At 38.3% G+C, this 19464-nt stretch overlaps 1 protein-coding gene across 9 annotated transcripts in view; it reads right to left on the bottom strand.

Moving 5' to 3' along the window:
• Positions 1-19464, bottom strand: part of slc4a7 (solute carrier family 4 member 7) — a 51035-nt gene that overhangs the window by 18579 nt on the left and 12992 nt on the right. For 4 of the 9 annotated variants that reach the window (XM_058747763.1, XM_058747766.1, XM_058747762.1 and 1 more), the window contains exons 2-7: positions 11032-11113; positions 6298-6441; positions 6038-6176; positions 3096-3256; positions 2821-3009; positions 1053-1472 (exon numbers count right to left, since the gene is read on the bottom strand). In XM_058747763.1, coding sequence (XP_058603746.1) covers positions 1053-1472; positions 2821-3009; positions 3096-3256; positions 6038-6176; positions 6298-6441; positions 11032-11113 — 1135 coding nt within the window. The remainder of the gene's footprint in view (positions 1-1052; positions 1473-2820; positions 3010-3095; positions 3257-6037; positions 6177-6297; positions 6442-11031; positions 11114-19464) is intronic. The other 5 variants (XM_058747768.1, XM_058747770.1, XM_058747767.1 and 2 more) reach the window with 3 other exon arrangements.

Below are 19464 nucleotides of genomic sequence, written 5' to 3'. Positions count from 1 at the left end.
GTGAAAGATAGGTTTGTGAAAGAGAAAGGAGAGAATGTGACCGACAGTGTTGGAGGTATTGCACTGAAAGTAGCATGCATTACATAATCAGATTGTTTAGGATGTGTTATTTTTCTATTTATTAAAATCTTTTTTTCACGTATAACTCCAGGTTTGTTTTTGTAATTAATGAAAAAACTAATTATAAATATTTTATGGTTAAATTTTAATGCATAAACATACACTTACACTTTCCTACTGAAGTCTGAGCTTAACAAGTTGTTGGTGAGAGATCTCAGGCTGACATATGAAATATATAAAATATTGCAAAATCACATTTTTTTGTTCAAGTATTTGTTGTTACATTATCCTATTTTAAAACCATTATAAGGAAATCTAAACAAAAAAAGTTTGGGGTCAGAAAGATTTTGTAAAGCTTTTGAAAGAAGTCTCTCATGTTCACCAAGGCTGCATTTGTTTGATTAAAAATGCAGTAAAAACAGTAATATTGTGAAATATTATTATAATTTAAATTACTCCTGTCGTCAGTGTAATTTGAAGATCCATCAGAAATCATTTTAATATGCTGATTTGTTTCTCAATTATTATTCTCTTATAATTCTCTTATTATTATCAGTGTTAAAACAGTTGTGCTGTATGATTTTTTTTTTTTTTTTTTTCAGGATTTTTTTATGAATAGAAAGTTCAAAAGAACAGCAATTTTTTGAAGTACATTTTTTTTTGTAAAATTCAAAAAGTCTTTAATGTGACATTTGATCAATTTAACGCAGCCTTGTTGTATACAAGTATTAATTTCTTTAAAAAAAAACTTAGGTGAATGCAAACTTTTGAACACTAGTGCATGTTCCATAATTGTAACAATATATTCAAAATGCCCATCGCTAATTAGGACATGGTGTAGAGCATCATTTCAGTTTTTATTTGTATTTTTACAAACTGATGTAATTGGTGACTTTTTTTTTCTGGGCTCAAACACTCATGACAAACATAGTGAGAGGCCGAGCAAATTTTTCATGCAGGTGACACATCATGCTGATGGACTGGATATTTGCCTGACTGCGGTGGGGGCAAGAGCTGTGCCAGCCTGCCCGGGTCATGTGCCACCTGCTCTTCCTGAGTGGCGGAAAACAGTGAGTGCGGTTCCTCCTCCTCCTCCTCCTCCTCGGGTGGGAACACCACAACCTCTGGAATGTCCTCTCTCAATCCCCGTGCCACCAGCAGCTCGGGTCCCTGCTGAGAGGGTCCTGGGGAGCGGCGAGATGATGAAGCGCGGTGGGCGATGGGGGGCGTGTTTTGAGGGGTGGCGAAAGGGGAGGCGGAAGGGGAGGAGTTGGCGCTCAGCGGAGGCTGGTTGAGAATGATGGAGGAACGGGAACCGCGGGACCCTCTGGAGTGACTACGTGATCTGGGGGGACTGGAGGTGGAGGAGGTACGTCTAAGGAGGGACAGACGGGAGGCTGAGAGACCCTCCCCTGATGGGACCAGAGCAGGAGGTCAGGAAAGGATGAGGGAAAAGTACGAAGAGAGGAAAAAAGGTAAACAGACTGCAGATGGAATAAAATAACATTGATGAATAAAATAAAAAGCAAATATGTTGTGATGAGAAAGCTGGGAGTGTTAGAATGAAGTGAGGACGTGAGATGGTGGCAAAGAACGGACAGTGCAAATCAGTCACATGATTCAACACCCAAAGACATGACCATCACACACTGATCGTTAACATTTTAATTAACTTTGCTAGCTTGTTTTTTGTTGTAAACCATTACAGAACCCTCATTCAACTCAGGGATAGGCCTGTTTCACAGAAGTTTCTGAATGGGCCTATTTTTGCAACACAACAAACTGAATCAAGCAGAAAATTGCTGTTGAAATTACTGTAAAAATGTTTTATCAACACAATCTTTTGCTATATATATATATATATATATATATATATATATATATATATATATATATATAGAGAGAGAGAGAGAGAGAGAGAGAGAGAGAGAGAGAGAGAGAGAGTTTTAATGAAATAAAATAAAATAAAAAGGGGAAAAATACATAAAATTGTTTGCTTGGTTTGAAGAAAGTTCAACATGTAGTGACCTGAACATGCAGCACTTTCCATTCAGTAAATCTGTCTGAATCCAGGTGATCCATGTAGATTAATCGGTTAAAAAAAATAAAAAAATAAATAAATTCAAGGATGCATAAATTTGTTATAAATGATTTCTATTTCAAATACAAATACTTTTGAACTTTCTATTTATGAAAAAATACAGAACAATTTCACAAAATTACTGTTTTACTGTATTTTTTTTTTTTTTACAAATAAATGGAGACTTGGTGGAGCATGAGAGACTTCTTTCAAAAACAATTGTAAAAAAGCATTAAAAAAAATATTATTTTCTGTATAAAGAAACTTCTGTTATGCAGCAGGTTCACGCATTGCTTATGTGTGCCATGTGAAACAGGCCTTACGCACGCAATGACAACACCATGACTTCAGCTCTTCCTTAAGGACGTTGTGGTGTGAGTAAAGACAGGAAATGCAACCAACACAGCACACAGCGATGGCCTGAAATCAGTCAATGAAACGTGCCATGCACTTGTCAAATGCACTGAAAGAAATGGCGCATCTAGTCACATATACTTCCTGTCGGATGTCTAATGATAACAACTGCTCACCACAGACTCAAGCACCCCTACTTCCTTAATTTTTTGTTTTTGAGTGGGAACAAAGGATCAATAAGTGGTGGTTTTAACAGAATCGTGTTCATAAGTGATCTTTTGAGTAAATATTAGAAAGGAAAAGTCAAGCACAGCAAAAGCTCTCACCATTCCTCTCAAGCAAGTGCGGGTCTGAATGTTTCTTGCCTATGTCGGCGAAGGAGCGTACGAGCGGGATGCGATTGCTGAGTTTCTTCTCATTCTGGTGGTGATGTCTCTTCAACACGGCGTCCCGCACCTTCTGCCTCAAACTCTCATCCAGCTGCTCAGACGCCACCATGTTGTCTAATACCATGTCTGGGAACAGGGAGAGACATTCATTTTTCAGACATTCATTTTGTTCGAGCTGAGATATAAGGGTTTATCTATCGGCCAAACGTTACCTGCTATCTCCTCAATAGTGTTTGCTCTCATGTCCAGCATGACTGTGCCATTGAGAATGCAGCTCCGTAACTCAAACAGGCTGTGCAGGGAAAGTGTGGCGACGTAGGGCTTACTCCAGCGCTCTCCTCCATCCTCTACATCCTCCTCGAACTTCAACCACCTGCACCAAATAGGATTTGAGGTTAACCAAGTATTAAAACAAGTATTCTGACACTTCCTGGTGGTCAAACATTCAGGTTTTCCATAGTTTATATGAAGAACCATAACTTGAGGGGAAAATCATACAAGGAAACATCACACATAAAATGCATTGAAACCAGCTGGTTTAAAGTCATTGTGAAAATGGCTACAAAAATCTTCTTATAAAATGTCTAGCATTATGTTGTTAGCATTTTGGGGCCCATGTATACCAATATTTCTTTTAGGACCAAAGCTGAAGTCCATGTCTAGAGAACAAGGAGGCCACTGGCTGAAATAATAGAACATATAAAATGTATATAATAGGACATATAAAAGTAAATTTAAAATGTTAGCAAATAAGACACAAAATTTCTGAAATTAAAGGCATTTTACATGACATTAAATGTGTTTTACATAATATTCATAATCATAACAGAAAAATACTAAACTCGGTTAATCAGTCAATGCAAATAATGTCCAAATAGCCATTTATTATGGTGCAATTTGACACACTAAATCAGTGGTTCTCAAAGTGTGGAGCGCGCCTGCCAGAGGGGGCGCACGGGTACTGCGGGGGGGTTGGGGGGTGGCATTCTCAGAAAAAGAAAATAAATAAAACCATAAACAGCCAATGGACGTAACTTAGAATGGGAGATGGATCAGTGTGTGAAAGGGAAGAGAAAAGCCATACATGAAGTCGCACAGACCCAGGCAGGTGCTGGTCATTCAAAAGCTAAATGCAGAAAATATGACGAGGCATATCATGCTCTCGGCTTCACTCTCCGTGTCTATACCGGACGCTACAGTTGTTGCGTCACGCCGCAACAGCTAGAAGCTGTCTACACTGGACGCGACAAAGCGACCGTTGCAAATCATTTGAACTTTGTGTCAGTAAATGTTATGTTATATATAGAAAGAGGCATCAGTTTAATGTTGGAGATTTGTTGTGTCCATCCAGTGTAGACAGCGTAACTGATTATAATGGGTTCTACTGTATTTTGTATTTTACGCGGTGCAACGCAATGCTCGCGTCCGGTGTAGACAGTTTTTAATGTCATTGGTGGGGAGGAAAGGCCTGTGTGTGTCCTACGTGGACAGCATGAAACCCACAAAAAATAACAGAGTGAATAACAGTTATTCTCTCTATGCTGTTTTTTCCCCTGTAGGTTTTTTTAAACAATAATAAAAAAAACATACATTTTTCATAATGTTTAGTGAAATTATTTGGTAGTCTCAAGGTGGGACGCCAATTTTTTTTAATAGGTTTAAGGGGGGCGCGACCAAAAATGTTTGAGAACCACTGCACTAAATTAATTAAATAAATAAATATAAAAATGAAATTATTAAATACACCATGGAATGTTAATAAATAAAAGTACAATAAAATTTAAAACAAATCAGTAAGACATGAAATACAGGTTTTTTAAAAATGTAATATGAAAAAGGACTTGAATTGAAATATGCCTTAAAATGAGAAAACTCATGTAATGTTAAATGAAATACACCTTGAAAAAAAATTAAGTAGGCAAAATAAATCAAATCAAATCACTATTATCACAAAATAACTGAATACATAAATATTTAAAATCAATACATATAAGCCTAATTAAATGTTTTTCACACTTTATTTATTCATACTTACATTTTATTGTACTTTTATTTATTGCAACATTCCATGACGTATTAAATAACTTCACTGAATTAAATTGAATGTTGATGTTAAATCACTCCATCTTTGAAAGCTATTTAATCATTTGTGAGATATATAGTTATGTAGTTATAGTTATCTATATATAGTTATCTATATCTATCTATCTATATATATATTAATATTAGGGGTGGCACGGTAAACAGATTTCACGGTTCCGTACGTACCTCGGTTCAGACGATTTCGCACAACGGGGAGGGGTGTCTACTATGCTCAGTATCTTTTCATTTATTTTGAACAGACAATAGTGCAAATTACAATTTGTTTCCATCTAGATGTGAAAATACTAAATATTAGTACATGTTATATATATAAAATCAGTTTTTTCATTGTGAGTGTACACAAATAAAAGCAGACCTTTATACAGTGATTATTAATAAGACAATAAGGGTATAAAGTTGATTCTGCTGATATAAGGAAACAGTTGAAGTGATCGCGCCGGAGCGCCGCACACACACACACACACACACACACACAACACATCAGTTCCAGCATTGCTAACTTGACAGCGCAGTTGGTACTTTATCAAAATAAAATACAGTGAGTCAAACATCAGCGCGCGCCTCGTTGGAACGCTTCTGAAGTACATTTACATAATAAATAATAGTTTAGCATTCAGATAAGTTACATCGCAAATAATATATTTGTGCCGAATGAGAGAGGTAGGATACTCGAGCACAAAGCTCCATTTCGCAAACAGTTGAGTGCGCAAGCCTTTAAATTATACTCTCTTGTCAGTCTATGTAAGAGACGCGTTCAGAATCAGCACATGGTCACTGTCTAGTGGGCTTTGTTTTCAAGCACGCAACTCATGGCATTCGCTGTTCTTCTGCTGGCGGTTATCAAACAGCACTGCATTACTGCGGGCGCCCCCTTCTGGATTGGGGGTGAATTGCCTGTATTCGTCGTAAGGCCTCACGCACCGAACCGAGGCACTCGTACCGTGACGGTTCGGGACGAATACATGTACCGTGCCACCCCTAATATATATATATATTTATATTTATAGCAAACACACAAAAACAACCACCACACACAGTGTTGTTTCCTCACCTGGCCGTCTCTTTCCACTCGTAAGCCTGTCCATCGTAAAATGACAGCTCATCGAGCTCAGTGAAGAGGTCATGAGGAATATGCTCCTCATCATCATCCTCAGTGCCCAGGATAAACTGGACCCTCTGTGAGGGAGTGTCTGCAGACATGAGTGGAAAAAAACAGCCAATGAGTCAAGATACTCAAAGCAAAACAGGAAATTATTACCATTTATTTATGAAAATGAGTTGCATTGAGACATTTTAGACTGTTATTCTTACCGTACGCTGGCGATTCTCTCCCATCCTCTCGCTCGGACCCTCTGTCCCTCCTTTTCCGATGGTGCTTATGGCCACGGTGGCGATGTCTACGCCTGCTTTGTCTTCCTAAAGGTACGTGTACGCCCACGTAAACTGCCCTGTGACCTATAAAGAGAAAGGCTTTATTACTCTGTCCTGTACTGCATGTGAGAGGAAGTCCTTTTTAAGTCCATTATGGACAGGAAAAAGAAGAGATCAAATACAACATACAAACAGTGTTCCAGACACAGAAGATGAATTATTCATTGTCTGAGTAAGTCTATCTCAGGAGTAAGCATTTCCTGAGTCACATTTCAATGCACAAAAAGAAAAATTATGCTGACATAAACGGAGCACTATTTTGTCTAACTAATTATATTTTGAGACAAAAAATGACCTATTGCTAACACATCTTTATTTTTATTTTTTTTATTAAAAAAAAACAAAAAACAGAATAAAAAGGTAAACAAAAACAAAAAAAAACACTAAAACTGAAATTTATCATTTTAGATGATACAAGCAAATTCAGGCATCATAATTTTCCAGTGTACTGTATGAAAAATATATTTATATATTTATTTTGAGAAACCACCAAAATAACCATCCCAAGATCAACAAGGTGGTCTCGGGCCAATTGCAAATGGACTCTGGAGCAGTTTGCTTGTGTTGAGAAAGCAACCTGACCTAACGGACCAACAAACCAAGTGGTATCATAATTCAGAACGGGAAATAGCCTATATTATATAAAAAGCAGCAGTGTCTGATTCTGTGAGTGAGCACATCAGTCAATGCAAATCCTAAAATGCTATGTAATTGCTCTTCTCACAAGAATACTGTCCCAACGAAGCCTTGATTCCCACTTCATTACATATGTTATAATTTAATGTTAAATATTATATCATAATTATACTTAAATTATAATATTTAAAATTATATCAATTAAAGCCATCTCGAAACACTTACACGAATGTAGCCGTCATTCCCACTCTAACTGATAAATATAATTTATATGTAATTTATCCTTTAGAGTGGGAATGACAGAAGTGTTTTCGAGTGTCATGACAATTACAGATAACGCTACATTAAGCCCGCAGAACGAACTTGTCAATGCATCTTGATGACTGGTGCAGAGGAACGTAAACAAGTAAACTCTGACAAATAAGAGGGCAGTTTTACTCAAATGTGACTTGCATAAACAAAGTTTGGTACGATTTGCATTGCTGCCTTGTGAAAGCGAACCGAACCAAGAAGAAAATGCAACATTGTAACAAATGAAGTCCCTTTTTTTGGAACAAACCAAACAATGTACAGGTCTGAAAACACCCCAAAATGTAGAAATAAGGGAAATATGAATACACAATTATTGTACTGTTCAATACTGGAAAAGAAAATCTCATTGGTGGATAACCAACATGGTACCGATATATCCACCCAGAATACTCTAGCATCACGGAGATATGTTTTACATGGCATTTTTAAAACAAAACCCCTAGAGTAAAAAAGTGACAAGTATTCTTATGTTCCAGTACACACATTCCAAACTTCTGCTGAGCAGCCCTCTTAAACTAAACTAATCTGACACTGTGAACAAACTGTGCGAGAAAACCGGCATGCTTTTAACAAACATAAATAGCATCTTAACTGTCTCTGGCGTGCTTTAAGGAAAGCTTAAAAGTTAAATCTGCCACCCATGCTTGAGTTATTGTGTTGAAGGTAGGCTTCTGGGAAGCAAAAGCTGCTTGCGTCACAAGAATGATGTGAAAAAGGAAAGAAAACACCAAGCAATTTAAAGCTAACTTCATTCAGCCAGCTTGTAGTGTGAGGGTGGGACGTGTGTGAACACATGTGTGGTCTGTGTAAATGCCTGCTGTGTCTACACCAATTTCACACGCTTGTCTGCACAGAGAATGCAAGGGAGGCTGAGAGCCAAGTACACACTTTGTCAGTCACAACAGCTCTTGAAAACATCGAGCCACATAGAGGCAATGTAACTTATCTTGTGTGCTTCAATCCTGCAAAGCACACATTCCACAAAGAACAGAGTTACTGTTGAATTCCATACACACTGAGGTCAAAAGGTCTCCAAGGACATAATTAAATAAATGAAACACTAATGGCAATTAAGTTTTAGTTTACATGGAAAACATATTTAGATAGAGAAGAAAACAGCAGTGCAGACACAAAGCAACACATTGTGAGCAATAAGGAATGGGGGGTCGACCAATACTAAAGCTTCCTCCCATATTATCTCGACACTCCCCTAAACACCAGCTTGAAAACAGCAGCCCTGTGCAGAGCTACATGCCTGTGAAAACCCATCCTGGTCCTTACTAATTACAATAATCAGCCAAGTTACTCAGATGGCAGGAAAAACAAGAAAATTATAAAGATATCAAAGTACATAAAGCTGAGGAGTTAAAACTGGCACTAAAAAGACCTGACTCACTGATCTACGTCTGTTACGATTAGATCGTTGTACGTTTCTGGCAGAAAGGCATGAACAAAGATAACAAAAGGATCCTACCTGAGATCCTAGAACTTAAAGCAATATTTAAAAATTTAAAAAAAGAAAAGTCTGTCTTCATTTACTCGCTCTCATGTCGCTCCAAACATGACTTTCTTTCTCCAATGGATCACAAAAGTAGATGTTTCTATACAATAAAAGTAAACGGGGACTAGGTCTGTCAAGCTCCAAAAAGGTAAATGAAAGTAGTCCATATTATTCATGCGCTATATTCCAAGTGTTCTGAAGCAGCACAATAGCTTTGTGTGAGGAACAGACCAAAATTAAAATCATTCACTAAAACACTGGTTTGAAATTCTTTCTTGACAGCCGTGGTCACTATTTACTTGGAAAAGAGCAGCTTAAAAGTTATTCAAAACCTTTATGAGTTTCCTTCTTCTGTTGGACACAAAAGAAGATATTTTGAAGAACGTTGGTAACCAAACAGTTACTGGTAGGTATTTTTTTCCATACTATAGAAGTCAGTGGCTACTATTAACAGTTTGGTTACCAACTTGATGGTGAATAAACGATGAATGAATTTCCATTTTTGGGTGAACTATTCCTTTAAACATCAGGCTAAACAACTTCTTTTGTGTTTCACAAAAGTCAGTCAGTCATGAAATGATATAAGTGAGGAAATGACAGAACTTTCATTTTTAAGGTGAACCATCCCTTTAACAGATTCCATTGATTAAATATTCCAATAAATGTAACCAAATCCATTTGAGAAATATGCTTCATCATACTGAATAAAGCATATGGCTTCCTGTGACTTCCCTTAAAATGACGTCGGCTGTCAAAGAGAAAGTGAAAGAGGACAAACAAGAATGTTTAGCGCAGCATAGTGAGGAATAGATTGTGCAGTTAATGCTGGTGGGACCAAATGCATGACCCAAGCAGGCACAGTTTAATTAATTAGATCTTGAGCTGTTGTCTAATCCATCTTAATGCTATTAAAGTAAGCGGGAGGCCAGCGCAGCGGCCCATACTGTACATGTTACTTTTAACAAGTTCCCTCATTACAATCATACCAGAATTATATTAAACCTGTATAGCGCAGCGCCTGAAGCTTAAATCAGTCCTTAAACAAGATGTTGTCAAATAGAATAAACTTTCTAATGGACCTTAGTCTGAGTAGATGCCATTTTTCTCTAGACAAGAACACAAATGAAAATAAGGCTGTGATGGACAGAAGACAGCAGATCAACATATTAAAATGATTTCTGAACAATTATGTGACTAGAGTAATGGATGCTGAAAATTCATCATAGGAATAAATAACATTTAAATTAGAAATAGAAAAATAATATAAAAAAATGTATATTAAAAAAATAAATATATATATATTCTAATCATATTTTATAAATATTAGCCTTTTTACTGCATCTTTATTTAAATAAACCCAGCCTTGGTAAATGGTGACCATAAATGACTTCTTTCAAAACCCAAACTTTTGTACGGTAGTGTAAGTGTCAGTGAATATATAAATACATAATACCTTAAAATTGATTAAATACCTTCTATATAATTATTAAATTAGTATAATGTTAAATACATTAAATAAGCAATTCGATTTTTATAATCAGTGTTACAATAATTATATATCGGTCAACCGCTGCTTTGCACAAAAATAAAATATGCCGTTTATATTGGCTAAAGTCTGTGCAACTCTCATGCTAATAAGGGAATCATTTCACAGACTATGAATGCCATAATTGTAAGATGTAGGTCAGATGTCCCCTCTCACTATGCACGAGTCACTTTAAGAATGAGTTCTTGTGAGTTCGAGATATTTCTTGCCTTCCTCCTCTGGCAAAGCACTGTTACCAAACACCTAGTGCCTCCTTTCCAAGACGCACACGCTTCCAGAACACATCCAGAAGGCTGACAGCAGGATCGGATCACCTGGAAACATACTGTTGACCCATGGGAGAGCCCTCAGAGAGGAAGGGGGGGTGGTTTAAGACACGTCTAAGGTCAAAAACCTCAATGAGCCAGAGAGTGAAATGAGGTTGAGGGAGAGGAATGGTTTTAATCATTGTGCTTTAAAACACACCCAAAGTAATGAGTGAAAACACTGCAGAAATTTACTGTACACCTCCATGTGCCAAAAGACCAGATGGTATGCTTGAGGATAAGAAAAAAACAACGCATATGATTATGAGGGGTAAATAAAGAAGGGGGTTATGTGAACGGAGGGAGTGACTTACTTTCAAGTTCCTCTTTTTCAAAGTTTGTGTGGATGGTAGAGCTGGTTTTCCCCTGATCAACAACAGCTTCCTCATCATTGCCCTGAATAGAGAGAGATAAAGGAGGATGAATTTATGTCACACCAGAGTAAACAAACAATCCATGGCAACACGAGAGGGTGCCATTCCAGTTACTGCTGCCTGCGTCTGGCTATAATTGAGAATTGTGCAAGAGTTTATACCATAAGTGGGCTTAAGACTTTTGTTTTTGACAATACGCTCTTTGGCACAAAACTGAAGGTAACAGATCACAGAATAAACAACTAGAGTTCATTTTGTGTCAAATGAGCCAACATGAACATAGTAGATCAGAATCAAAATACAAACTACACATCCACATAAATATAAAAATAAATAGTGATTCTTTCTCAGGCATTATTGCTCATACTAACAGTTATGGATCGGAACAAACCTCTAACCTAAAATATTAAACTTTGGCATGGACTGTAACCCATCATGTAACTGGACTGTAACTGTAGTTACAGACATAAATAGCCAAATGAAATAACAGGCCATTACAAAACTTATGAATGATGAATATTTGGGATATATATATATATATATATATATATATATATATATATATATATATATATATATATATATATATATATATATATATATATATATATATATATATATATATATATATATATATATATATATATATATATATATATATATATATATATTTTTTTTTTTTTTTTTTGTCGATCCAAGATGGCCTCGCTCATGGCAGCCTTCGTGGCATCGTCCGCAGTTTTTTTATGTTTTTGTTAGTTTGTCTTGTCTTTGGTTATATCCCTGCAATCAGTTTCACCAGAAACGAATTGCTGGACATTCGGCAGTACACACCACCCGATATTTCACCGGTTTTAGATTATTCAGATGTTTTGCTGGACATAGTAGTCGGCGGAGCACTGATCAAACGCAGGATGTGTAGATGGGGGAAGAGAGCCGGCGCGCTCGTGAAACTCAGACAGCATGGATTTCAGACAGCACTGCCTAGAATCCATCTGGCGAATCTCCGCTCTCTACCCAACAAAACAGATGAACTCCTGCTCTCCCGGACAAATAAGGATTTCTCACACTCTGCTGCTCTGTGTTTCACGGAAACCTGGCTGAATGACGCCATTCCGGACAGCACGCTTCATCTGCCGGGCTTTCAACGGTTTAGAGCGGATCGCAACGCAGAATCAACGGGGAAATCCCGTGGCGGTGGGACATGCTTTTACATCAGTGAGAGGTGGTGTACAGATGTAACTGTATTAAAGAAGATGTGCTGTTCCGATCTAGAAGTGCTTTTCATTAACTGTAAGCCTTTCTACTTGCCGCAGGAGTTTTGCTCGTTCTTTCTCGTGAGTGTTTACATTCCACCGCAAGCGCACGTGAGCTCAGATTTACAGCAACTCGCTGATCTGATCACAGAAACTGAGCAACAACACCCAGATTCTGTTTTAATCATTCTCGGGGACTTTAATAAAGCAAATCTCTCCCGTGAACTGCCAAAATAAAGACAGCATGTTACATGTCCCACCAGAGACAGTAATCTATTGGATCACTGTTACACAGCAATAAAAGATGCATATCACTCTGTCCGACGGGCAGCTTTAGGACTCTCTGATCACTGTTTGGTTCATCTTATACCGACCTACAGGCAGAAACTGAAATCAGCTAAACCTGTTTTAAGGACTCTTAAAAGATGGACTAATGAAGCAGAAGGCATTTACAAGCCTGATTCCACCTCACTGATTGAGTGTTTTTGAAGTTGATGCCACCGATCTGGACGAGCTCACAGAGACTGTAACATCTTATGTCATTTTCTATGAAGATGTGTGCATTCCTACCAGGACTCATCTAACTTACAACAACGACAAACTGTGGTTCACTGCAAAACTCAGACAGCTCCATCAGGCCAAAGAAGATGCTTACAGGAAGGGGGACAAAGTCTTGTATAAACAGGCCAAATACACACTGGAAAAGGAGATCAGAGTGGCAAAGAGGAATTATTCTGAAAAAATAAGGATTCAATTCTCTTCCAGTGACTCAGCATCAGTGTGAAACGGTCTGAAAGAGATCACCAACTACAAGACACCATCCCCCAGCACTGTGGAGAATCAACAACTGGCAAACGATCTGAATGAGTTCTACTGCAGGTTTGAAAAAACACCCCACACCCACCCTGAACATCTCTCCACACAACCATTAACACCTCCAGCAATCCCCCTCTCCCCCACCCCTGCAATTCAGATCAGCGATGACGATGTGCGCCAGGTCTTCCGGAAGCAGAAAAGGAAAAAAGCACAAGGCCCAGATTGTGTTACACCAGTCTGTCTGAAATCCTGTGCTGACCAGCTGGCCCCATCTTCACACAGATCTTCAACAGATCACTGGAGCTGTGTGAAGTCCCTTCATGCTTCAAACGCTCCACCATCATCCCCATCCCAAAGAAATCCAAAATTACGGGACTAAATGACTACAGGCCTGTGGCTCTAACGTCTGTGGTCATGAAGTCTTTGGAAAAATTGGTGCTGGCCCACCTGAAGGACATTACTGGACCCTTACTGGATCCTCTTCAGTTAGCCTACAGAGCAAACAGGTCTGTGGACGATGCAGTCAACATGGGACTGCATTATGTTCTGCAACATCTAGACAGAGCAGGGACTTATGTGAGGATCCTGTTTGTGAACTTCAGCTCGGCCTTTAATACTATCATTCCAAACCTCCTCCTGCCCAAACTAACTCAACTCTCCGTGCCCACCTCCGTCTGTCACTGGATCAACAGCTTCCTGACAGAAGCTTCGCCAGCTGAGGAAGTTCAACCTGCCACAGGAGCTGCTGAAACAGTTCTACTCCGCCATCATTGAATCCTGGTTCAGCTCACCTACCAAATCTGACCTCAGAAGACTACAGAGGGTAGTCCGGACTGCTGAGCGAATCACTGGTACAACCCTCCCCAGTCTCCAAGAACTGTACTCATCCAGAGTGAGCAAAAGGGCTGGCAAAATCACTCTGGACCCCTCACACCCAGCACACTCCCTCTTTGAACTGTTGCCGTCTGGTCGACGCTACAGAGCTCTGATCACCAGAACAGCCAGGCAGAGAAATAGTTTCTTCCCTCAGGCAATCCATCTCATAAACTTGACAATAAATGTGGAACACGCACTACTTATACACTTATACACTTTTTTATCTAACACACATACTTGGTCTACATTTCGATTTGCACATAATATACCTGTACATACAATTGTCAATTTGTATATTGTTATTCCTTATTTACTTGTTCTATTTTTTAATTCTTCTTTTTATTATCTGTGTTTTTTGTTCTGTCACTGTCATTCTGTTGCACTGTGGAAGCAAAACAAAACAAATTCCTCGTATGTGTAAACATACCTGGCAATAAAAGCTCATTCTGATTCTGATTCTGATACACACACACACACACACACACACACACACACACGTACACTGCTGTGAAAAGGTTGCCCCCTTCCTGTTTTTTTTTTTTTTTGCATATTTGTCACACTTAAAAGATTCAGATCAAACAAATTTTAATATTACACAAAGATAATGCAAGTAAATACAAAATGCATTTATTAAGGGAAAAAAGCTGTCCAAACCTACCTGGGCCTACGTGAAAAATTAATTGCCCCCTCCTGTTAAATCGTGAAAGAACTGTGATTAAACACATTATTTAAATTTCACTAGCCAAACTCAAGCCTGATTACTGCCTGACAAAGTAAAGCATGCTTAAAGAGCAATACATCATGCCGCGATCTAAAGAAATTCAAGAACAGATGAGAAACAAAATAGTTGGCATGCACCAGTCTGGAAAGGGTTTCTAAGGCTTTGGGACTCCAGCGAACCACGGTCAGAGCCATTATCCACAAATGGAGAAAACTTGGAACAGTGGTGAACCTTCCCAGGAGTGGCCAGCCTACCAAAATTACTCCAAGAGCGCAACGACGACTCATCCAGGAGGTTATAAAAGAACCCAGAACAACATCTAAATAACTGCAGGCCTCACTTGCCTCAATTAAGGTCAGTGTTCATGATTCAACAATAAGAGTTCCAAGGCAAAAGCCACTGCTGACCAAAAAGAACACAAAGGCTTGTCTCACATTTGCCAAAAAATTACTTGATTATCCTCAAGAATTTTGGGCAAATATTCTGTGGACTGACTGATGAGACAAAAAACTTTTTGGAAGGTGTGTGTCCCGTTACATCTGGCGTAAAACCAACACAGTATTTCATAAAAAGACCATCATACCAACAGTCAAACATGGTGGTGGTAGTGTGATGGTCTGGGGCTGCTTTGCAGCTTCAGGACCTGGATGACTTGCCATAATTGATGGAACCATGAATTCTGCACTCTTTCAGAAAATTCTGAAGGAGAATGTCCAGCCATCAGTTTGTGTAAGTCAGGACTTAAATCCGATTGAGATGCTGTGGCATGACCTCATATAGTCCAATCATGCTCGAAAACCCTCCAATGTGGCTGAATTAAAAAAAATTCTGCAAAGAAGAGTAGGCCGAAATTCATCCACAGCGATGTGAAAGACTGCCAGTTATCGCAAACGCTTGATTGCAGTTGTTGCAACCAGTTATTAGATTTAGGGGGCAATTACTTTTTCACATAGTGCCAGGAAGGTTTGGACAGCTTTTTTCCCTTAATAAATGAAATCATTATTTAAAAACTGCATTTTTTATTTACTCGGGTTATCTTTGTGTAATATTAAAATTTGTTTGATGGTCTGAGTCATTCAAGTGTGACAAATATGCAAAAAAGGGGAAAAAAAAACAAAACCCAGGAGGGGGCAAAAATTTTTTTTTAGATATAAACGTATATTAAACAGTAGTTATCATGGCAATAATAATAATAATAACAACAACAATAATAATAAACAACATTTATTTGTGCATTTCTTTTTATAATGATTTATTGTAATGATCATGTACTTGTTGTATCAAGAAGCTGAAAAAAAGGTTTCTGCTTATCAGTTATTGGACAATTACATTTAAATATAAAAATATGATAAATATGATCAGTCACCATCACCATTCAAAGCTTCTTCAGGAAGTTTTAAAAAATCTAGTATTTTTTTAACCTGTGCCCATAATAACATGTCTCTAAAATAAGACGTGCTTTGAAACTCTATTATCATCTAACAGCTGCTGTCTTGTGTGCAGAGAAGCAGGATCTGAAACGCAGCAGGGACACATTAAAGCATGAGTCTTTGAAAAATAATGATTATCTCCTATAAAGTGAGGGGGACATGTCCCCCTTAAATAATAATGGTTTCTACACCCTTGCTTATCGATGCTCCATCATGAGGGTCTAGGACACAGGACATTTCAATAATGTATAATTTTGTCTAAGACAGGGCTTAGACTAAACTTCTTTAAATGCATGCTGCAGATGTCCATTTCCAGTCTATAATACGTCTACTGCACGATATTTTCCAACCACTTGGGTTTAATAGGTTGAGTCACATTTAGAGACAATATACTGTAAATGAGAGACTATAATTGTTAGGCTGCCCACTCACTTTATACAAAGACAATAGCTGCTTTTCCACTGTCGGACCTGTGCGTGCCAGTGCTTTAAACGGGCCAGGTGGAGCTAATAGCCTCGGACCTGTAGCATCGAGGCCAAAAATCACAATGAGTTTCCACCGTCGGACCAGAAGCTTTGCTAAAACCCGCCCTTTACACGCCTCTCAGGAACAAAGTCACGCAACCCCATCATTTCACCAACAACGAGAAGTTATCAGAAAACTAATCAGAAATAAGTCACTGGAACTAGCGCTATCACAAAACAAACATGATAAAAGCGGCCATTTGTTTGCATGTTTTGTTAAAGATTTAAATCCAAAAGCATCGATGTTTTACAATAATAAGTGATACATTGATCATAATGAATTAATTTATCAGGATTGAAAATTAGTCACACAGAAATAAAGCAGTATATGACCGTTATTGCACAACAGAAAGAGGACACATAGCCATTCAGTCTGTTTTTGTTTATTTGTAGTCACAGTATACATTACGTTTAGAAAGAATGATAATTTCTATATTTTTTCCATTAAAAATACGACCTGAGTAGCAGAGGGAGCTCCCGAACAAAAAACATTATTATGATATTTTTTATGACATACACAGAGCTAAAGTCTCGAGACAAGACTTATGACAGATAAAATATGTTACTAAAAAGAAATACGCGATTGTGATAGCCTAAATGAGAAGCTGACGTCTGATTTCTTCAAGTGGTTGTATTTACCATGTTTACTGGCTAGCGTGCATAGCCTTTTGCATCGCTTATAAATATTTGTGCCTTGCATGGTGATCATAATCCACATCGGATCTCAAACAGAAGTTATTTTAAACACTCACTGCTGTCTGAAAGAGAGTTTTGAGCTAAAATTACTTTAAAAGTCTTTAATGCTGGTGTTATAGCTGTTAATTTTATGCCATGATCCGCAGCGCTGACGCTCTTTGTTCACCACTCGCTTTGGCCCAAGGTATTCGTTGGACCAACATAGGGCTGCAGCGATTTGTCGACGTAATCGATTACGTCGATTATGAAAATACGTCGATTAGCATGGAATGCGTCGACGCGTCACACCTTTAGCCACGCCCATTGCGCGAGCCTGCAGTTATCCCTACTTAAAGCTGTTTTTCTGCCATGTTGAACACAAAACAAGACTCTAGAGTAGAAGGTAAAGGCTAGCGTGGCAACATCACTTCATAGAGTTGCGTTCATAGAGCATTTTATTATTTTACGACCGTCAGAACCGCATATACAGTGGGGCAAAAAAGTATTTAGTCAGCCACCAATTGTGCAAGTTCTCCTACTTAAAAAGATCAGAGAGGCCTGTAATTTTCATCATAGGTATACCTCAACTATGAGAAATCACATTGTAGGATTTTTAAAGAATTTTTGCAAATTATGGTGGAAAATAAGTATTTGGTCAATAACAAAATTTCATCTCAATACTTTGTTATATACCCTTTGTTGGCAATGACAGAGGTCAAACGTTTTCTGTAAGTCTTCACACACTGTTGCTGGTATTTTGGCCCATTCCTCCATGCAGATCTCCTCTAGAGCAGTAATGTTTTGGGGCTGTCGCTGGGCAACACGGACTTTCAACTCCCTCCAAAGATTTTCAATGGGGTTGAGATCTGGAGACTGGCTGGGCCACTCCAGGACCTTGAAATGCTTCTTACGAAGCCACTCCTTCGTTGCCCGGGCGGTGTGTTTGGGATCATTGTCATGCTGAAAGACCCAGCCACGTTTCATCTTCAATGCCCTTGCTGATGGAAGGAGGTTTTCACTCAAAATCTCACGATACATGGCCCCATTCATTCTTTCGTTTACACGGATCAGTCGTCCTGGTCCCTTTGCAGAAAAACAGCCCCAAAGCATGATGTTTCCACCCCCATGCTTCACAGTAGGTATGGTGTTCTTTGGATGCAGCTCAGCATTCTTTCTCCTCCAAACACGACAAGTTGAGTTTTTACCAAAAATTCTATTTTGGTTTCATCTGACATTCTCCCAATCCTCTTCTAGATCATCCAAATGCTCTCTAGCAAACTTCAGACGGGCCGGACATGTACTGGCTTAAGCAGGGGGACACGTCTGGCACTGCAGGATTTGAGTCCCTGGCGGCGCAGTGTGTTACTGATGGTAGCCTTTGTTACTTTGGGGTCCCAGCTCTCTGCAGGTCATTCACTAGGTCGCCCCGTGTGGTTCTGGGATTTTTGCTCACAGTTCTTGTGATCATTTTGACCCCCCATTCAGTCCCTAACAGTAACTGTGAATGCAGCCATAATGTGCATTTCTATTGATTGTATTGTATCACTGCCCTGTAAATTTCTTTCTTTCTTTCTTGTTATTATTATTTCTTTCTTGCTTTCTATTTCTTTTTTTATTAATTGCTATTATATTTCTTTTTCTCTTTTCTTCTTATTTTTTTATTTGTTATTTTCTTTCTTTCATTTTTATTTTCTATTATTTATTGCTATTATTTCTTTCTTTTTCTCTATTTTCTTTTTGTTATTTTTTATTTATTGTTATAATTTTTCTTTCTTTGTTGTTATTATTTATTTTTTGTAAAGTATTAATTATGAGAAAACGTTTGAATAAAATATTAAAAGATTAATAGCAGAAATTACTGTTATTATTTACCAATAGTTTAAAGAATTCATCAACTGATAAGAAAATAATAAATAGATTAATTGAAAAATAGTCGACAGATTAGTCCACAATAAAAATTATCGTTAGCTGCAGCCCTAGACCAATGGCCGTTGGCCCTGGGGAAGCACCGACGAGGCATGATCAAGCCCCGGAAGTGACAGTGGAAATGCGACTGGCCCTGGCACGCACTAGCA

This window comes from Onychostoma macrolepis, chromosome 16 (genome assembly GCF_012432095.1).
Source record: "Onychostoma macrolepis isolate SWU-2019 chromosome 16, ASM1243209v1, whole genome shotgun sequence".
NCBI lineage: Eukaryota > Metazoa > Chordata > Actinopteri > Cypriniformes > Cyprinidae > Onychostoma > Onychostoma macrolepis.
This window is presented reverse-complemented; position numbering and strand designations above follow the sequence as displayed.